Source organism: Cercospora beticola, chromosome 1 (genome assembly GCF_033473495.1).
Source record: "Cercospora beticola chromosome 1, complete sequence".
Lineage (NCBI taxonomy): Eukaryota > Fungi > Ascomycota > Dothideomycetes > Mycosphaerellales > Mycosphaerellaceae > Cercospora > Cercospora beticola.
In genome coordinates, this window is record NC_088935.1 from 1,050,593 (window position 1) to 1,069,029 (window position 18,437).

Here is an 18,437-nt window from a genome sequence, read left to right on the forward strand (position 1 = left end):
TTACCTTTGTGCGGCGATCTCAACTGGAACTGCTTTCTGTTTCTCACGTGGGCTTTGTTCTGACATTTGCACGAGCACAGCAGTCGCTATGGCGAGGTGTTCAGTCGTGCGCCAATGCCGCTAGAATTATCTGATCATCTTGATCCGAAATCGCCGAGATGCTCCACTTCGGATCAACTTCGATGTTTGACTGCAATATTGAGGAAACTTATGACATCGCCATGCGGCGGTGATGGTCTATTCATCTGACTGTCATTACAGTGCGTTCAGCACAGCCTGCACACCTACGCCACCGCTATCCTCTCGCCTCAATATATACGGCCTCAAATCAGCCTTCTCCACGCCCTGCAGCGCCCCCACACCAGTTCCAAAGTTTCTCAGACGATCCCTCAGGGCCTCTGGTCCTATCACAAACAGGTTCGCGACTTCTGTGAGCACTTCGAAGCTCGGATCGAATGAGCTCGGCAGATCCCACGAACGCAGTAACTCGATATACTTCGTTATATCCTTGCTGGCCAGCAACGCGCCGGTTTGCGAAATCTGATAGGACTTGAAATGCTGCAGGAGCAGACCTCGTAGTCCGACAGCCAGTTCGATTGAAAAGGAATCAAGAACTTTTCCTGACAGAGCAGCCTTGGCCCGGGAGTGAAGACGACCGAGGAATGTAAAGACTGCCTGGCATGTTGCGGTCTGAAACTCAAGCTGAAGATTGAAGTCGTCCTTCGGGCGATAGTCAGTCTTCTTTTGTCCTGATAGGAGCTTCTGCGTCCAATTCAACGCTGCATCGATGGTCTTCTGGAGAACAGTGTCGATCTTGCCCTCCATTCTATCGACGAAACTTGTCGTCTGCTTCTCCAGATCTCTGCGGATGGTGAGATTGCTCGCAGCCAAGGGCAGAAGTAGCATCTGGATCGTGGTGAGCATGAGATGCAGGACGCTGACTGCGGTGCGCAGATCAGCAATGTAATTCAGGTCTGGTTCCGTCTTCGTGTTGGCTTCTGCCACAGCAGCCGAGTCGTTGGCTGCATCTAATGCCGTCTCGAGGTAAATCTCGCCCATGTGCGTGATGAGAAGGTGCAATAGCTCGCGGATCTCTTTTGGCGTCTCGTTGCCGCCACTGGCTAGCTCGAGGCCACGACCCACCCCCTCTGCCAACCATTTTAGCATTCGCTTCGTGAACGGTAGGCTAAGCTGGCCATCTTCGTCGGTGACATCGATCTCGTTGGGCCCAGCATTGTCCTTTGCGTGGTGCAAACCTGCCACTCGCAGCAACATCTTTTTCTGACCTGGTGGCAGGTCGGTGCTATCCAGTCGTTCCATATAGGCATCTCGGGCGCTGCTGATGAATTCTTTGCTACGCGCAGAGATGGCACCAAGGTATGTATGGGACTGCACGTGGACTTTGCGCCTTCGTGAATGATAAAGTGTGAATTTGAACAAAAGACCTTCGAAAATCTCTCCAAGATTGCGCTTCTCGCGTTCAATGTAACTTGTGCCTGTAAAGTATGGCACAAACAATTCGTCCAGTTGTTGGTCCAGTACTGCTGCAGTAGTCGAAGCAACGGGTTCGGGATGTTCTGTGAGTCCATGAGCCTTCAAATCCTCAACGAGAGCAGCGATATAAGACCTCGAAGCCTGTAGCGATCGAAGGAAGGCAAGCGATGATATGCTGTCGGCTTTCTCCAGAACCATTTCTAGCCGTTGCTGTATCGACTGTTGGAAAACTCGCTGTATGAATCGTGCCAGAACGTCCTCGTAATATGGGAATGCGCGCTTAATGATGAAGCTCTCTTCCTGAACGACCACCTTCACTTCGTCTATCAGTGATTGTAAGCTCGGCTCGACTCCAGGTGGTTCCGTGTCCGGATCCGCTAGGCGGTCCCAGGTCTCATTGTCCACTGTCAGCTCCTCTGTAACGAGTTGGGATCTGTCGATGAAGAATTGGTGCTGATTCACGAACAGAGACATCACTGAATTGCCATCGCTGAAGTCCTGCAGCGCAACTGCGCACTCACGCATTCCTTCAAAGTTCTGTCTGCGATAGAACTCATCAAACGACTTGAGCAGATCTTTCTCCAGCATCTCAAGGAACTTCTCAACAATTTCTCTAGGTTTCGCGCCATTGTTGTTCTTCCGTATACTGTCCGATGAGCTGTTATCGTGGGTGCCATTAACTCCGTTCGTGGAAAGCCCATTCGTCTTGGGCGATTCCGTGGTCCCATCTAGCCGTTGTGATATCTTCAGCAGCTGCCGTGCAATATGCGCACATCGCACCTTGCCCTCTCCACCACCCGCCTTGCGCATGTCGTCCAGACTCGACAAGTCTCCTCGCTCGCTGACTTCTAGCCAGCATTGAAGTACGAACTTGGCATCTTGCGCCCTCTGTCTCTGCTTGTCAAGCTCTTCCAATCGCTCTCCGATGCGCATTGCAGCATTGCCTCCGGCATCGCCATCGCCGTCCAGTGTCCGCTCCAGGCGGTGGAAGGAGCCGATCGCCCGCTCGAGTTCCTGCTCTCGCGATCTGATATTGCTGTTGTGCTGTACCTCAGCTTTGCGCACACTCGCGCTGAGCTCATTCTCCCGCTCTTGTAAGTCCTCACTAAGATTCTTCAGCTTGTTAAGCGCGTGTTCGAAAGTGCGAATGAGTGGCTTTGGGTCGAATGCCTGGCTGGCTTGCGCATTGCTCGTCGTTGCACTCGTGGCAGATCGTCGCGCCAAAGTCGCAGAATCGGAGAGAGATTCAACGAAGTCCTTCACTATGAAATCCTTGCTGCTGAAATTATCGAGCGTGAAGACGGGGTTAATGCGAGCGGATTGTAGCGTAGCCGACCGCGAGTGGCCGGACATGATGCTCGCAGCATCGGGACTGCCGACGCGAGCCATATTGGTTGTTCTGATAGTCGATCATCGACAGTCTCGCCTCTCCATGATGCGATGTCGCCGTGTCTGGAGGTATGTGGTGCAGCGCATGTCATGGTCATGGTGGTGCGGCTCCTTCCCCATTGATTGATCGACGCGCACGGGCTCGGTTGCCGTGATGACACTTCGCTGGCGCCGGCTGCTTTACTTTCTTCATTGACATCAACATGTAGTCTCTCCGGACATCGACTCTCCTCCTTACGCATCCACCCATCTCATCACTCATGGCTCGTTTATCTGGACTTCAGCGAGATGTTCTATCCCTGTACCGGAAGTGCCTACGCACTGCCCGAAGCAAGCCGAATCGCGCGAATTTCGAACGATTTGCCAGAAAAGAGTTTGAGAAGCACATCGACACGAACAGAAAAGATTTTGCAACCATCGAGTTCCTGCTGAGGAAAGGCACACGCCAGCTGGAGATCTACGAGGCGCCCAATATCACCAACATTGCTGGGTGAAATGTACCTTGACAAGAGATGGCAGTTTCAATATGCACACTGTTCACCAGGACTTCCACCCATGGAGATGATAGCATTTCAGTGCTGCCCAGTCTGGCCTTGAGCCTGACTGTTGACTCTCAAGGTAAGCACTTCCACTTCACTGTACTCACTACACGACGAATGATGTTAAAATATGAGTTCTGCAATGCGTATGGTTGAAAGTCCCGATCTTAGGACGGTGGCTCTTCAGCCAGATGCCGACAAACTAAAACTACACTTGAGCTGACTGTAGTTCCTATCCTGTCGCACTTGACCTCATCTTCGGCAAGGAAATGAATCTGACTATCGTTGCAGTCACCTTAGACAGCCCTCCGGCTTTACTCATCCAGCTGTGCTGAATCTCCATAGAGCAGCTGCTCGCCGTGTCCTCCGTAACGACCACCCACTATCTCCACGCTGGCGATCAGGCTATCGAGTTCCTTGACATCAGCCTCGCTGAGTTCGACCTCAACTAAGTTCTCTTTCACGCGCTCGGGAGAGGTCGCGCCGGGGATCGGTACAATCGCTGGCATGCCAGGCTTCTTGCCCTGAGCACGACACCAGGCGATGGCGAGCTGGCCTGGTTTGACACCTTTCCGTTCAGCCAGGCTTTCGATCTCCTTTACAAGCTTCAGGTTCTGCTCGAAGTTCTCCGGCTGGAAGCGCGGCATATGTCTGCGCATATCACCTTCCGGAATATCATCGGGCTTCTTGATCTGGCCTGTGAGGAAACCACGTCCCAGCGGACTGTATGCTACGATGGGAATGTCAAGCTCTGCGCAAGCTTCCGCTACACCATTTTCGAGAATTTCAGTTGCCCAAAGACTGAATTCGACTTCCACGGCATCGATCTTCGCGACCTTTGCTGCTCTCCGGATAGTATTGGCACTGCATTCGGACAAGGAAATGCCGCCGAGCTTTCCAGCCTTCACGTATTCGTTGGCTGTGCGAACTGTGATCTCGATTGGGGTTTCAGGGTCAACTCTAGCAGCCTCCCAGATATCAAGCTTCTTTTTGCCATCCAGAACTCGTAGACATTCATCAATGCTGCGTTTCGTGTTTTCGACACTGCCATCCGGCTTCAGGGCTCCTGGCACAAGGCCACCTTTCACACTGATGACAACCTTCTTCGCATCCTCGGGGTATTTCGTGAAGTACTCATTCAGCAAGTGCAAGCTGTTGCGCTCTGGAGTTCCATAGAGCTCGCCAGCGTTCCAGAAGTTCGCGCCATTGTCTATCGCTGCTTTCATTGCAGCGAAAGCCTGTTCTTGCGTTGGAGGATTCTCCCTCCAGGTAAGGCCCATCAAGCCATAACCGATACCATGGACTTTGCTGCCAGCAATTTTGACATCATTATCCTTCTTCTGAAGCACTTCCTTCGCCTTGTTGATGAGTGAAGACATGGCGTCGTAACCCGATTGAGCGACTTGAGCAATGCCGAGCAATAGCTGAAGGTAAGGATGATGCTTGCAACTTATCTGCCAGTCGAGTCTGTCGATTTCTCTTCTCCTTCAAAGTTATGAATGCGCAATGGCCGATTTGCCTTTTGTTAACTCCAGAATTGAGGTTTTGAAAAGTACGGCCCGGTCGAGAAGCGGGGATGATGCAATACATTGAGCGTGTCCCACCCCTGTCACGCCTGATGGACGGCCATGGAAGCCAGTGGCCAACACGCACAAGATTCATTCACAACTGCACTGCAAACCGCATCTGCTTGGAGCCTCGTTGCTTCCGACGCTAGTAAGACCAGAAGCTGAAGAGATTGTTTATCATGGAGCAAAGCAGGTCGCCATATGTGCGGGCATTGCCACAGCATCATTGAGCATTTGCAGATCACATACACCAGAAGTACTATCGCACATAGGATGGAAAAGGTGTCTGGAACACACGGATGCATGCACCGCTTTCGCTACAAGACGGAAGTCGCGCTTGGGAGACCACTCATCCTCAGGACAGAAAGAAGTAGAATGGGCCACGGAGCGTTCATTCAACTACTGGATTTCTGCATGTCGGACCTCCTCTGTCAGAATTGCCACAGGTCCACTGACGTTGCGCGGCACCAGCCAGAAAACCCAAGTGCTCCTTCATGAACCTCTCAACCATGTGTGACTTTCTCCACGGTACCATCGTCCTTGGTGTGCACGTTCAGCCTGCAGAAAGATAACTCAGCACGGCAGGACTACAAAGTTATCGCCCCACTACTGGGAGCGCCTACCTGTTGGGGTTGTGGTCCATGGTCATCATGTCGCCTGACTTGACGATGCGATGCTGTTCAGGGAGGTCGGTCTTCGCGAATGTCTACCACAAGCTGTCAGCCTTTCTATTGCCTGGGATCTTTTCTTCGTCTCTACGAACTGTCTCATTTGAAGTGTCACCAATCTTCTTTCCGACGAGCTTGTTCATCCACTGAGAGGTCTTATCGCCATCAGTCGACTGGAGGCCTGGAACTACGAGAGGCATGATGGTCGCGGGTCGGTAATGTGGTTGAGTGTTGTTCGAGGTATTTTTCGTGGCAGTGAGTTTGATTGCAATGCGAGAGTAAGAGTAGGACTTTCGATCAAGCTATATTGTACCAGGTTTCTAGAACGGCTGACCATTCTGCGTAGCAATCGCAGGAATGACGTAGTCTTCAGCTGATGCCTGGCCACAGCAAGCAGGAGCTATCAGAAGCTTTCTTCGTCACATGAACTCCGACTCGGACTTCGAGAACGCCACAATTGATAACTGGGAAGCACTGCAGAGCGTCAGTAATATCAAATGCATTCGAGAAGGTTTAGATCTCTGGATTCATTGGCCATTCAATTGATACTCATGACAATGCTAATGCATTCTATAGCAATCCGTTCGTAGCCTCGCCCAGCTTCCCACCACGGGCAGCTCAGACAACAGCTCAGACAGCGGAATCGTTCTTCGCGAATGTCCTCGCTAGTGCCTCAATGCTGTCTGCAATTCTCTTGAAGTCATCCTTCTGCTCTTGAGCAACCTCGTTGATCTCGTTGGCAGACGGATCTTCGTCATCATTTGCCCACTGAATATCGGTTGTGTTGAATTCGACCTTGACGTCTGCGCCATACACATCCTTGGATGGGTGCGAAGGGAACCCTCGAAGGTCTTGGACCAGTCGCAGAAGCTCGTTCACGTCATCACTGAGGGCGTGGTCAGTACCTTTTCTGTTGAGATTCAAGAGCAATTGGACTTACGCAGGAACATCTCCAGTCTTCTCCGATGACTTGTTATTCCCATCGTACTGAGTCTGGCGTACGACCGCGGATCGATTAGGCTCGCCGAGTACCTCGACGGTGAGCTTTGGTGTGTCTGGTACCAGGTCAGCATTGAGCGCCTCTTTTTTGGAGAGCTAGTTCAGCATCCACTCACCAAATGACTTCTGGAGTTTCACCTGGAACTCTCCGGATGGTGGAGGTGGAGCGACGATTCGAGGCATGCTGGGCTGATTTTACTGTGTAGGTATAGTTTTCGCTTTGTGAGTAAAGGAAGAATGTGTGAGAAATGATCCAGAGGAAAGTTTCGAGCACGTCAATAAGTGAGAGCAATGCTCTTGTGCCCCTCTTAACATCATATGCAGGTACCACTCGTCATGACCATCATTGACATCACGTTCCGCAAAATGATGGTCGACGGAACAACCTACGCTTCCGCCTGTCGATCTCGAGTCAACTTAGACTTCAAGCGCCAACGAAGGAAGCGATCAATCTTGATGGAATACATTCAAACGGCGAGGCAAGAGGTATAACTCTTGAATATACTGTGCAGGCCTCAGGCAAACATATATCACCTTCCCAAAAAGGCTAGTGTCATTGACAGACACCGCCTGCGCACAGCCACATGCGTTCTACATCCTGTGCCGCCCTGTTGCCTGGCTGACTGCTGGCTACTGTTGGTCATCTTCCTCTACATCTTCGCTGATCGAGTTGTCTACAGCTAAACCTCCAAACATGGCGGCCGACCTTCGGCTGGACACTTTGCCTCAGGAACTTATAACTCAGATCGCAACGGCCAGCGATGCATATTCGGTGCTTCAGCTCGCGCTCACGTGCCACAAAATTCGAGCAGCTTGCTACGATGTATTGACATTTAAAGAGATCATGGAGAGATCCCAGCAATTACAATGGCGGAAAGATCTGTTAGACATCGCCACTATTCAACGCCGCTGCGGCAAAGATGTCAGAGCCTGGACGAGATACGCGATAGCTAATGAACTGACAATTCGATATGCGCAAGAACAGCAGTCAACTCTTGCTCCACCAGTCGAAGCCACAGAGAAAGGCACAGCACTTTCGAACATGCCGTGGTCAGCTCTGGCACCAAATATTCGAGTAAACGGCAGCAAAGAAATCGCAATGCTCTGGCTTCCCGAGCTATTCCTGGTCAGACATCCCTTCCTGCTAGATGGTTTCTGGAGAGTCTACCTAGACAGCCCTCCAGCGGTTCTCCGAGTCAAGCACATGTTTTGCCTCACCATGGCAGTTCTCGGCGCCTCGGGCCAAATGATCGGTCTAGAGCGTGCGCTGGGCGCATCACGAGGACGAACCCTGGTATCTGGCGACACGATGACAGTTCACCTTTGGAATTTATGCTGGATGATTCTGCAAATACGAGCCTCTGTGAAGACTCGTTTGGCGGCCTGGCCATATAATGACTCCGCAAGAGTGCCTTATATTCCACCGCCTGCTGTCGTAGACATATCGTTGCAGCCTCTAGAGACACGATACAATATTCCCTTGCCATTCGAGAATGAATTCGACGAGTGGTATCAGAATCATACCACTGCCATGGCCACAGAGGAGTACATGACCAAAGGCAAATTCAAAGGCTACTATTGCTACTTTGGCACGTTCGCTCTGGCGCCACCAAGGCTGGATCCTCCCATGATGAACATACAATTCATACGAGACGCAGATGCTCAAGTCAAAGATCAGCTGTGCCTCAGAGCTGAGAATTGTGTTGATGGTGTGGATACATTTGTTATACGAGGTTCGATCCAGGCAGGATACGCGGATAACACGCCAGTCTTCCGCGCTAAGAAACGATACTCGCATGGTACTATGTGGGACTGGCAATTGCGCTTGACGCCATTCGGACTTGTGGGTTATTGGGGCACTTTGTCAGACGAAGGTTTACAGAGAAATGGATCGGTGTGGTTGTGGAAGAGTGACGATAGATCATAACGTGTCGTGAAGCAAACTACCAGTGCCATGAACCCAATAATTTGGGCAACAACTAGATATGCTCATGACCATCTGCATTCTCAATCTTTCACTGGCGACCTCTATGGCTGCAAATCATGACGACAAGCCATGGTGATAGTCAGAAGTCTTGAGACACTGCACTCGAGTTTCATCAAGCTTCATGCGTCGCAGCATAACCCGCTCCTCCATTTGTGACCGACAGCCTCTTGCGGTAGGTCCGTGAAGTGGAGCACACTCTGACTTCGAAGTACGCCACTGTCCTCCCGCCTCGCCCCCACTGCGTGGAGGTGAGAACGCTCTGCTTTGATCGCTCAAGCTCTTGTGGCATGCAGTGTCTCAAGCTGCGAGTTGTCGATCGTACCACGCCGGCTCCTCCCTCTGAAGCATAGTCGTGAGATTCTCCACTGACTCTGCCAAACCTTGAACGTTCTGGTCCCACAACCGGAGATCAATCTTGGGGTTCGTAGGCTCCTTGCTATTGAAGTGGATGACTCCAGCGATCTGATCGATCGATCCCGAAAGACGATTGCTCTGGATCATGCCCGAAGCATACACTTCAGCTCTGTCGGCGTCCACGCCCAAGACCTTGCCGAGATTCTCAAATGTGATGTTGGCATAGATACGAGAGACTGCAAGCAGATTGTGCTCCAGCACGGCTTTGTCGAGTACTGTGCTGCCATCAGAGGTCTTGGCGAGCTGGTGCTCCTTCAGGTTTGCCGCAAAAGCAGCGACTTCATCAGGGGACAGCAAGCGGTCCAGGAAAATCTTCTCGAGGATGCCGAACTCTGGTACATCTGACGATCGCTCGTCTTTGTAGATCTTAGCGAGCTGCTTGCCACGCTGTGGTCCGGCCGGCGCGAGCACAGCACAGGTGATTGCAGCCGAAAGAGCTTGCAAGCGCTCCTCCTCGTCTACGACTGATTCGTTCGATAGCGCATAATACGCTACGGAAGCGTCGAGAAAGCTGCGCTGGGAGTCAGAGATACGAGCTTGCGAAAGCTGGAATTGCAGACGTGTCGGTTGATCTGTGACGTTGTAGAAGATCTGCTTGATCTTGTTGAGGTATGAGGTGGCGTTCGTGGCATCATCTTCCTCGAGGTAGCAGCGACAAATACGCATCCAGATCTTGGCCTTGTCATCGTCACTGACACTGCGCTGTGAAGACTCGAGTGTGATATTCTGTAGGGTTTTGGCTGAGTTGGTGAAGTCATCGTCGGCCTCATAAGCGTCTGCGAGGATGAGCTTGATTTCTGTGTCTTGTTGCTCGAACGAGATCACTTTCGGCTGGAGTATCTGAACGATTTGCGGACTGTACAATAAGGTCAGTGTAAGGAGAGGGGGCGCCAATGTAGAAATGCCTACCCAGCTTCGAGTTTGATCTCATTGCTCAGTGCTCGAAAGTGCTCGACAAACGCAGAAAGGAGTGGCCGGGAGTTGATGACGCCCACAGCATCGGACGTGATACTCTGAACATATGCGACCAAGTTGTCTGAGATATCGTCGCCGGATGTGGTGATTTGCTGCAGCACTTCGGCGTAGCCTTGAGCCCTCTCGTTGCCAGATGCCTGCTCGAGGGCCGCCAGCTGGGAGCCTACAGGCGCCATCGGCGAGAAAGTTCACTTTCCTTTGTTAATTCCAGTAATCGATGTCACTCCTTCGAAATCGGCGCAGTCGGGTTCTGGGGCAGATAGTGAGTGGTGGTGATGGATGGTGGCGGTGTTTGTCCTGATGTTCGAAGTTCAAGCTGCGAAGTGGTCTCCACCAACGCACAGCCACTGTGGCGTCACGTTCACTCAATTCACAGCAACAGAAATCAATGAATTGAAGTATGAACAAACGACGAACAAATTATGGACATGACGATCCATGACATTACAGATCTAGTCTTATAGCTTACAGAAGCACATCTATGCCCACAAGCGTACTGTCCCGTCGGCGCCTCCACTGACCAGCCAAGCCTCCACTGGATGCCAATCAACAGCAAGCACACCGATGTCTTTCTTGATCTTGTGTCCTCGCAGAATCTTCAGAGGCACGACAGTAGCGTTCTCCATCGAATCGCCAAACACTTTGCCATGCAATACCTGCAGCGTTCCATCGTCTGAAGCATCTGCAAACAGAGGGTGTGAATTGTGGAATTTGACACTGCGGATGGCTTTGCTGTGGTATCTCAGAGTCTTGTATGGCGTGCTTCCGAGATCAAGATCGTGCCACAGCAGTCGCTTGTCGTACGACGAAACAAGGAGGTTGTCGCCCATAGGATGCAAAGAGATGTCGCTGATCCAGCGTGCTCCAGGCTGCAATTCCTTCTCTAGCTTCTGAGCTTGCAGGTCATACACACGTATCCGTTGTCGAGTGGCGAGGAAGAAAAGCGGGCGCGAGGGATGGAAGCACACGGTCTGTGCCAAGCCCTTTGGTCGCTTGAAAGGGTGTTGCGTTTGATGCTTGCTGAGAGTGTGTATCGCAACAGAGGTCGAAGTCGAATTGGAATTCGGACACACTGTCGAGAAGTACTCACCTCTTCGGTGCCACACCAGTGTCTTGGGTGTCGATCTGAAGGTGATTGTGAGCATGACTCCCTTGTCCTGTAAGCTCTGAGGCGGCCGTTCCCAGGTAGCAGCCTTCGGTTTAGGTGCGCCATCGACAGTCTTCGTAGCATTAGCCGCCTCATATCCGAATCCAGCATCGATAATGTCGCGCGCATTATTGTCAACCTCCTCAGTTATGTCCTCGAGTTGTGGCACAATGAAGTATACAGTCTCTCCACAGCATGCTCCGAGAATGAATGCACTGTGACCAGGCCGCCACGCGACCACGTTGACCGGCTCGGATTGGGAAAGCTTGATGCGCCTGACTTGACGAGTATTCTCTATGCTCCAGATACGCACGGTACCGTCTGTCCCTCCGGAAGCGATGTAACGACCAGTTGGATCAACAGCCACTGTCCGTACTTGGCCATCATGTCCGCTGAAAGTCTTGTGGCATGTCGTTGGGAACGGCTTGAGCTCTGAAGGGTCAGGTAATTTGGGCAGCAGCGATTCAGGATCGATGTTCAATTTGCTTCGTCGTACTCGAGGGGCGAGGTAGAGGTCGAGACATCGGTTCATTCTCTCGTGCAAAAGCTCGTCATAGCCAGGAACGCGTCGCAGAGCGGAATGGTCTCGAGGCAAGAAGTCACGTTTTCGTTCCTCGGGGTCTGTGTTCTCCCACTCTTCACGTTCTTGCTTGTCTGGTAGATACTCTGCAGGTGGATGATAACTCTCTTCGTAACCGGGAGGAGGCAATTTCGGTGCAGGCACATTCTGCGGACAGTCAGCCAATACTCGTTGAAAACGGAGCAATTCACGTGGAATACCATAGGGTGGTCAGGTCGAGGTGCCTCGTTCGCCCACACATCGTAAGAAGCATATTCCAGCTCTTGCTCTTCCCTTTCCCGCTCTTCCTCGTCTGGTGTTCGGAAGGGTTTGATCCGTCCCTCTTTAATCGCCTTCACCATCTTCATGACCCGTTTATGCTCATGCATAGATGGAATGAATCTACGCTTTGGCTCCGGCGCAGCAGAGAGAGGCATAACTTCCTCCATGCCTTTCCCAGTGAACCACTCGACATAGTCCGGATATGGATCGTATCCATCTCCAGGCTGCTCATTGCGTGTCAACTTCTTCAGCGTCTCCAACTCGTCCGGGCTCAGCTCGAGTGGTTTGCCAGTGGACGGATCCGTGAGGCCTGTCCATCCTTCTGGTAGATCTATGCTCTCAAGCAGCGAGTCGAGTGCTTGGCCCTTGGCCGGTCTGGCAATCTTCTTGCCATTTATGTCGTACCCAATATGTGGATATGCGTCGTAGTATGACAGTGGAATGTTTCCAATCGTGTTCGAGGTGACGGGTGCATCTGAATCGTCGGTGTCGTAGGCGGGATCGATCTCTTGGTAGACGTAGCGTTCGTTTCCGTTGGCGTCCTTTTCGATGCGATAATTGGAGGTTTTTGTGCGATCTTGAAGTTCGAGACGCTTCATGCCCTGATCTGGTGAGACAGACAGATTCTGTATATCTCTGCCGGTGCCGGTGCCCATCAACTTTTCTGGCGTTGCATTTGCACCACGAGATTTCAAATTGCGAATATGATCCCGCACGTCCTCCTCGTCCTCCGATGAAGGAATCTCGTCGCTGTCCAGCTCTGCGTCCTCGTCCTCCTCGTCCTCGATATCTGCTTCACTGTCGAATTCGTCCTCGCTGTCGTCTTCTGCGCTGTCGCTCTCATCGAAGGCGCCATTGAGCTCTTCGCCGTCGAAATCTCCCTCGTCATCACTGCTCTCAGGCCGTGGGACCTCGATCACCTTGCGCTTCTGTCCCGCTCGTTGCGCCATGTTGTGTGTGGGAATGCGTACAAATTTGTCGCTGCGAGCTTCAATCTTCAAAACTTTCGAAGCTTAAGTCCGCAGTGGGTCTGAAGTCCGAGCTCCGGGAGAGTTTCACTTCCAGCGCCCACTCATCCTGCAGCCGCCTCGAAGTGTTCAGACTCCCACCTCTCGAAAACAAGTAGACGTATCTGCTCCATATGCGACAGCACCTAGCTACGGATGCGACGCATCATGTGTGTCATCTACGCCAAGAGCATTCCCCCGAACCTCAAAGGATTCGCGAGGCAAGGATCTACATGTGCAGCTGCACGGAAGCAAGTCTGAGGGAGCAGGTGGAGAGCAGATTATGGTGCACACTACCGCTCAGCTGGGCGAAGTCAATCCTATGCTTGCGCTGCTATTACTTCTAGAATCGACCTGAAAGTCATTGCTTTGTTCAAGCCGTCTTGGATTCAGCTGCGGCACGCATTCTACAATCTTCATTTCAGTCTGTACTAATGGCTGAGGCACAAGCTACGAGACAAACGTCAAGCTCTCCCGGACACAGTGCGGCACAGCCTGTCAAGCGTCGAGCCGCATGTGATGAGTGTAGTGTGTCGACTCACGGCTGCTAACTATTCATATCACCTAACACGAGGACAGGAACGAAGAAACTAAAATGCTCAGGCGCCTCGGTTGAGCGACCACGATGTACACGATGCGAACGAGAGAACATAGCCTGCGTGTTTTCAGCTCAGAAACAGATGGGAAGACCCAAGAAAAGGCATGGGGAGAACGCAGAGAACAACGCAATTACGAAGAGGCGCAATCGGGAGCGTACTTTGGAAATCAACACGGCTCAAAGCATTCCTGAGATGGACATTTACGAGAGCGCTTTTACACCAGGAGGCAGTCTGCAGCCTTGGCTGAGAGACGGCTGGCCAGCCGATGTTAGCGGAGAAGGCGGACACAACGGGCACGGCAGTGATGGAGGTTTGCCCGGCCTGACGCCCGACGCTGGTATGGAATCGAGCCGCAGCAGCAGCCTGGAGAACGGCCAAAACAGCCTCGTGGGCGTTCAAGACGAAAGTACTTCGCTACTTCTTGATCCTTCCCTCACAGGCATAGCCGATGCCCCAACCAGTGTGCAAGCAAGCTCTACGCCCAGTTGCGCTTGTTTGAGCACCCTCTACCTGACGCTGAACAATCTTCAAGTGATGGACAACGACAGGTGCAGCTTTCCGTTTTCGCTGCATCCCTTGCGAGAAGCAATGCAGACCGCATCGGAAGTCCTGAAATGCGAGGCGTGCCCTTCTCGATTTATATCAGCAATTCAAAATACACAGTTGGTCGGTACTTTGTTAATGTCCATCGTCGAACGTTTCGGCAAGGTTCTGGGGCACATTAATGCCGAGGCCGTTCGAGCGCAAGCAGCAGGCGAGAGCAAGAAGTTCACTCTGGCTGACCTCAACAGCTCAACTTTGCATCTGCATACTGGTGGACTAAATTGCTCGGCCGCGTTCTCTATCGACCTTAGCCCGGGTGAGTGGAAAAGCATGTGCAAGAAGGTGGTGCGAGCTGAGGTGCATGGGCCAGGGGCTGGAAACAACTGCTGTCCATATTTTGTTGGGCTATGCGCACAGATGGAGCAAAGGCAAGCCAGATGGCACTCGCGACCTCTCCCGAAAGACTTTCCTCGTGACGGTAAAGGGCTCGCAGTCGGTATGGAGCGGGAATCGATAAATCCCGGACACGCCAACGGCGAGTACTTGTGTCTTAAACTGGTCGGCTTCGCACGCAGGCTTGTGGCGACATTGGACTGGTCGTGATTTTCGCCATTGAGCTTGCCGCGTTAAAGAGGTTGATAGACCAATCCATAAAACGGAGTGTCACGCGGGCTTCAACAGAAAGCTGTGTCTCCCTTTCATGAGAGTCCCTCAGCCGGGCTTCCTCAACTTGTTAAGCGCTGCCATTACTCCCTCACTGAGCGCCTCGTCGTCCTGCTTGCGCTTCTTTGGCACCTCAGACGGTTCGTTTCGCGTTGTTGCGGTAGTCTTCTTGACCGGAAGCATAGCCTCATTCATCGCTGCAGCAAAAGCCTCTTCGTCCTCGGTGGGCTCTTGTATCTGTTCTGCGAGCCGACTAGGCGGGCGGCGATCGGCGTCGGCCAGACCAGTATTCGTGCGGCTGAGAGCAGGGGTAGTTGCTGCACTGGAAATTGCCTCGTCCCTCGTGACATCTCTGGACAATGTCGGCGCTCGTGATATTGGCTGGGTGCCGAGAATGTTTTCCACTTGTAGTCCTCGTTTGCCGGCTCGCTGAATCCGAAATGGCTCAGTCACGCTTTGAGTCCACTGCTGCACCTTCTTCTCTCCCCAGCCCCCAATCATCGCCACTTCTTCGTGCCGTGCATTTACCGCAGTGCGAATTGTGCCAAATTGAGACACAAGTGAGACAGCATCTGTCTTGTTGATCGATCTCGGCGTGGTCACAAAGTCAACCATGCGATCACTGTAAGACGTGGACTGATGTTGCTTGATAGACGTCGGTGCCGCATTCTCGTAGGTCTTGAACAATTCCAAATATCGTGCTCCTTCGGCGGCGGACCAGCACAGGATGATGGTGACATTGTTGATCACACTGGTCTTACTGAGCTCCTTCAAGCTCTCCTCATGGTTCTGGATATCGACCATGCACAGGATGATGCGTAATGCGTACTTGCCCTGCAGATTCTTGATCCGCGTGTAGATATACTCGGGGTGCAGCCGGTGATATTTCAGACTGAGGAACAATGCACAGGTGGTGACCCCTAGTACATAATCTGCTGGTATGTCTGCATACTCCCACGGCAACGATTTGATCTTGTCCAGGATCGGATTTCCCTTCTGCCTTGGAGATACAATAATAGACGCTGGACCGGTACGTCTCGGGAGTGCTTGTGGTTTTGGTTGTTGCACGCCAGGTTTTGTCGTTGATGTAGCGCCACTCTGTCTGTCCAGTCCACGTTGTCGCAGTGGTTGTCCGTTTTGTCGTGAGCCTGATGCGTGTGACGGGTTCGAGCCTGTTGTGGCGTTTCGAGACACGCTCGAAGCTGCTCGATGCGGCCCATCATCCTCAATCTCGTCGGCCATTTTTGCTGCACATGCTCACCGCCGCACTCACCGACAGCGCATTGTTCCGTCGCCTTCTGTCAACAGTGAATGCAGATTGCCTGTGGAAGTGAGGCGCGTTGACGTTGACGCGAACAAAGGGTCATAAGGCAGAAACGCGGTTGACGGCAAGCAGGCGCACAAGCCACTCGCCCGTCGACGTCGATCCACCAAGCGCTTCTTCGCTTCTCCAGCGACGACATCCGGCCACCAGTACCAGCACCACCGCCCCCATCACCACTGGATCCCCCGCCCAGCGCCGACACTCCCTGGACCTGGAAAGCCGTTGGTCTCGATCTTCCGATGCTCGCCTGGCGCCGCGCATACTGATCCCGCCCGTTTCGGCGAGCCGACGTTCGTCTTCTGGGCCGGTCGTGCACGCTCTTCAACCATTCTTAGGCGGGCATCCCCTACGGCCACGACGCTGACCTCGCCGCCATCCTCGATTGCTGGAGTGCGCTCTGCTTCAATGTCCGCCCACGACGGCGAGCGATCACCGAAACGGCAGAGACTCGACTCCTACTCGCCCGCCAGCCCACGGCCGACCGCAGAGCCGACAAAGACCTTTGTGCCCAACTACTCCACCCCTCCACCCAGCGTCCGTATGTCACCTTCATGGACCGCGCAATCGCAGACGAGTCAGCAGCTGCAACACCAGCCTGGAGGTAGCAATTTCCCGTCTCCACCGAGCACCGCCGGCTTTCAGAACCGAATGGCGAACCGCGACAGCGAGCACGGTGGCAGTGGACACCATACTCCGGCCTCGCAAGACGATGGCGACATAAGGAAGGACGGAGACGGTGATTCGGAGATGACAGACCGACGAGAGAATCCTGGGGACGGGCACAGAAGGAGCGATCACGAGCGACAAAGAGGTGAGGGTCATGATGCGGCGACATCGTCTTCGAATGCTGTGCCGCAGCTATACAGAATCCGCACAAGTCGTAAGTATTCCCAGCGGGTGGTGTACATGCAATATGTGCCATGCTAAACGCCCTTATCTCTTGCAGCGATCGTACCTTCACGGCCGCATGCGAGTCAGAACCTTCTGGCGCTGTACGATCTATCAGCAATACAAAAACGAGTTGCTCGAGTAGATGATGCGGGCAACAAGATCAAGCTCAGGAAGTCTTATGCGAGCAAGGTCAAAAATCTAGGGCTTGAAGGCCTGAACAAGGCCGCACCGAACCAAGGCGAGCTGCGAGGCCTTGTGGATCCGGATTGGAATTTTGAGACTGCGCCTGGGCAGACGTTGTGGGATCAGACCTGGCAGGAGTTGAAATTAGGTGATTCTGCCGCGGAAAATGAGCTTCTTGGGAAACTAGATTCGGCACTTCAATTCCAACCGGGACGCTTACCAAGGAACGAACATGAAGCGTGGAAGAAGACTTTAGGCTTGGACGAATCCACCTTGGCGGCGAAAAGTCTCGCTGCATCCAAGGACGCAAAGCGACCTGTTCCTAACGCGCATCTAGCCAAGACTGCACCGGCCACCGCCATGAGGTCCTCTGCGCCATCGTCGCCCCGGAATGGTCAGCGACTCGATCGAGCCGGAAAGAAGCGTAGCTACGGTGACAGCAGTTTTGAAGGGTATGGTGAGGGTTACGAAGACGATACAGATCTCGACGACAATGGGAGGCGGAGGGATTCCTCTAAACGCCAGAAGCGCAAGGTGAGTTCCAGTCTCTTCGGGTCGTACCAAGCCCCTAGCACGTAAAGACTGCGCATCCACTCGGAGTCAAACACAGAGCTGAGAAGCACAATCTCGTGGCCAAGTGCATATTCGGCTAGGTCTTTGGGTGAGGAACAATAGACTTGCGCAGTGTATGGGGTCGTACTGAAGCATCATATGTTATCTCATGACGTGAAGTTCGTCAGCTTACACTCTTGCAGGAGTTCCCTTCGAATGCGAATTCCCCCGCCTTCTCGAGTGGTGGCGGCTCAAGTATGGTGGGCGTTCGCAGCTCATGAGTGCTGCAAACCCGATTATGGATCAATCAAGTCTGATATTCTGACTATGGTCACTGGTCTACTGGTCCTGCTTCCCGTTTTGATGGAATCGACCTCTGGTCTAGCACGTCTTCACTGCCCGGTTCTCGGGCGACCCGTACACACAAAGACCCAACCCACAGAGGAGTGGACGCGACTTTTCCACGCCCGGATCTCAATATCCCGCCGTTTGGAATGCTTACACACCGATGTGCAAACCTAATCACATATCCGCAAACAACCCATGCTTTTCCAACTTCTTTTCGCGACGATCGGAGGCAAGACATCCTCTTTCGACTTTACGTGGCATACGACAATCTCGTATGCACGAACGAAGACTGTTATACAGCTCGGG

The 18,437-nt window shown here is 52.7% G+C and overlaps 11 protein-coding genes across 11 annotated transcripts; 4 read left to right on the plus strand and 7 right to left on the minus strand.

Annotated features, from left to right (window-relative positions):
- Window positions 1-255: 255 nt before the first annotated feature.
- Window positions 256-2,883, minus strand: RHO25_000415 (uncharacterized protein; the record flags this gene model as incomplete). Its single annotated transcript, XM_023593029.2, has 1 exon — window positions 256-2,883. The coding sequence occupies one exon, from the start codon at window positions 2,881-2,883 to the stop codon at window positions 256-258; it is 2,628 nt and encodes an 875-aa protein (XP_023459891.1).
- A 260-nt stretch (window positions 2,884-3,143) lies between these two features.
- On the plus strand, window positions 3,144-3,377 carry RHO25_000416 (uncharacterized protein; the record flags this gene model as incomplete). The annotated part of the gene is made up of 1 exon (XM_023593030.1): window positions 3,144-3,377. The coding sequence occupies one exon, from the start codon at window positions 3,144-3,146 to the stop codon at window positions 3,375-3,377; it is 234 nt and encodes a 77-aa protein (XP_023459890.1).
- Window positions 3,378-3,736: 359 nt separating this feature from the next.
- Window positions 3,737-4,801, minus strand: RHO25_000417 (uncharacterized protein; the record flags this gene model as incomplete). The annotated part of the gene is made up of 1 exon (XM_023593031.2): window positions 3,737-4,801. One exon carries the CDS (start codon window positions 4,799-4,801, stop codon window positions 3,737-3,739), a length of 1,065 nt encoding a protein of 354 aa, XP_023459887.1.
- Window positions 4,802-5,493: 692 nt separating this feature from the next.
- Window positions 5,494-5,858, minus strand: RHO25_000418 (uncharacterized protein; the record flags this gene model as incomplete). The annotated part of the gene is made up of 3 exons (XM_023593032.2): window positions 5,494-5,548; window positions 5,614-5,696; window positions 5,754-5,858. The coding sequence occupies 3 exons, from the start codon at window positions 5,856-5,858 to the stop codon at window positions 5,494-5,496; spliced, it is 243 nt and encodes an 80-aa protein (XP_023459886.1).
- Window positions 5,859-6,288: 430 nt separating this feature from the next.
- On the minus strand, window positions 6,289-6,840 carry RHO25_000419 (uncharacterized protein; the record flags this gene model as incomplete). The annotated part of the gene is made up of 3 exons (XM_023593033.2): window positions 6,289-6,544; window positions 6,599-6,713; window positions 6,774-6,840. 3 exons carry the CDS (start codon window positions 6,838-6,840, stop codon window positions 6,289-6,291), a joined length of 438 nt encoding a protein of 145 aa, XP_023458158.1.
- A 511-nt stretch (window positions 6,841-7,351) lies between these two features.
- RHO25_000420 (uncharacterized protein) lies at window positions 7,352-8,584 on the plus strand (the record flags this gene model as incomplete). The annotated part of the gene is made up of 1 exon (XM_065602015.1): window positions 7,352-8,584. The coding sequence occupies one exon, from the start codon at window positions 7,352-7,354 to the stop codon at window positions 8,582-8,584; it is 1,233 nt and encodes a 410-aa protein (XP_065458087.1).
- Window positions 8,585-8,941: 357 nt separating this feature from the next.
- On the minus strand, window positions 8,942-10,209 carry RHO25_000421 (uncharacterized protein; the record flags this gene model as incomplete). Its single annotated transcript, XM_023593034.2, has 2 exons — window positions 8,942-9,914; window positions 9,968-10,209. The coding sequence occupies 2 exons, from the start codon at window positions 10,207-10,209 to the stop codon at window positions 8,942-8,944; spliced, it is 1,215 nt and encodes a 404-aa protein (XP_023458157.1).
- Window positions 10,210-10,512: 303 nt separating this feature from the next.
- On the minus strand, window positions 10,513-12,971 carry RHO25_000422 (uncharacterized protein; the record flags this gene model as incomplete). The annotated part of the gene is made up of 2 exons (XM_023593035.2): window positions 10,513-11,907; window positions 11,961-12,971. 2 exons carry the CDS (start codon window positions 12,969-12,971, stop codon window positions 10,513-10,515), a joined length of 2,406 nt encoding a protein of 801 aa, XP_023458160.1.
- A 491-nt stretch (window positions 12,972-13,462) lies between these two features.
- Window positions 13,463-14,773, plus strand: RHO25_000423 (uncharacterized protein; the record flags this gene model as incomplete). Its single annotated transcript, XM_023593036.2, has 2 exons — window positions 13,463-13,556; window positions 13,608-14,773. 2 exons carry the CDS (start codon window positions 13,463-13,465, stop codon window positions 14,771-14,773), a joined length of 1,260 nt encoding a protein of 419 aa, XP_023458159.1.
- A 108-nt stretch (window positions 14,774-14,881) lies between these two features.
- RHO25_000424 (uncharacterized protein) lies at window positions 14,882-16,075 on the minus strand (the record flags this gene model as incomplete). Its single annotated transcript, XM_023593037.2, has 1 exon — window positions 14,882-16,075. The coding sequence occupies one exon, from the start codon at window positions 16,073-16,075 to the stop codon at window positions 14,882-14,884; it is 1,194 nt and encodes a 397-aa protein (XP_023458154.1).
- A 487-nt stretch (window positions 16,076-16,562) lies between these two features.
- RHO25_000425 (uncharacterized protein) lies at window positions 16,563-17,810 on the plus strand (the record flags this gene model as incomplete). Its single annotated transcript, XM_023593038.2, has 2 exons — window positions 16,563-17,037; window positions 17,104-17,810. 2 exons carry the CDS (start codon window positions 16,563-16,565, stop codon window positions 17,808-17,810), a joined length of 1,182 nt encoding a protein of 393 aa, XP_023458153.2.
- Window positions 17,811-18,437: the final 627 nt, after the last annotated feature.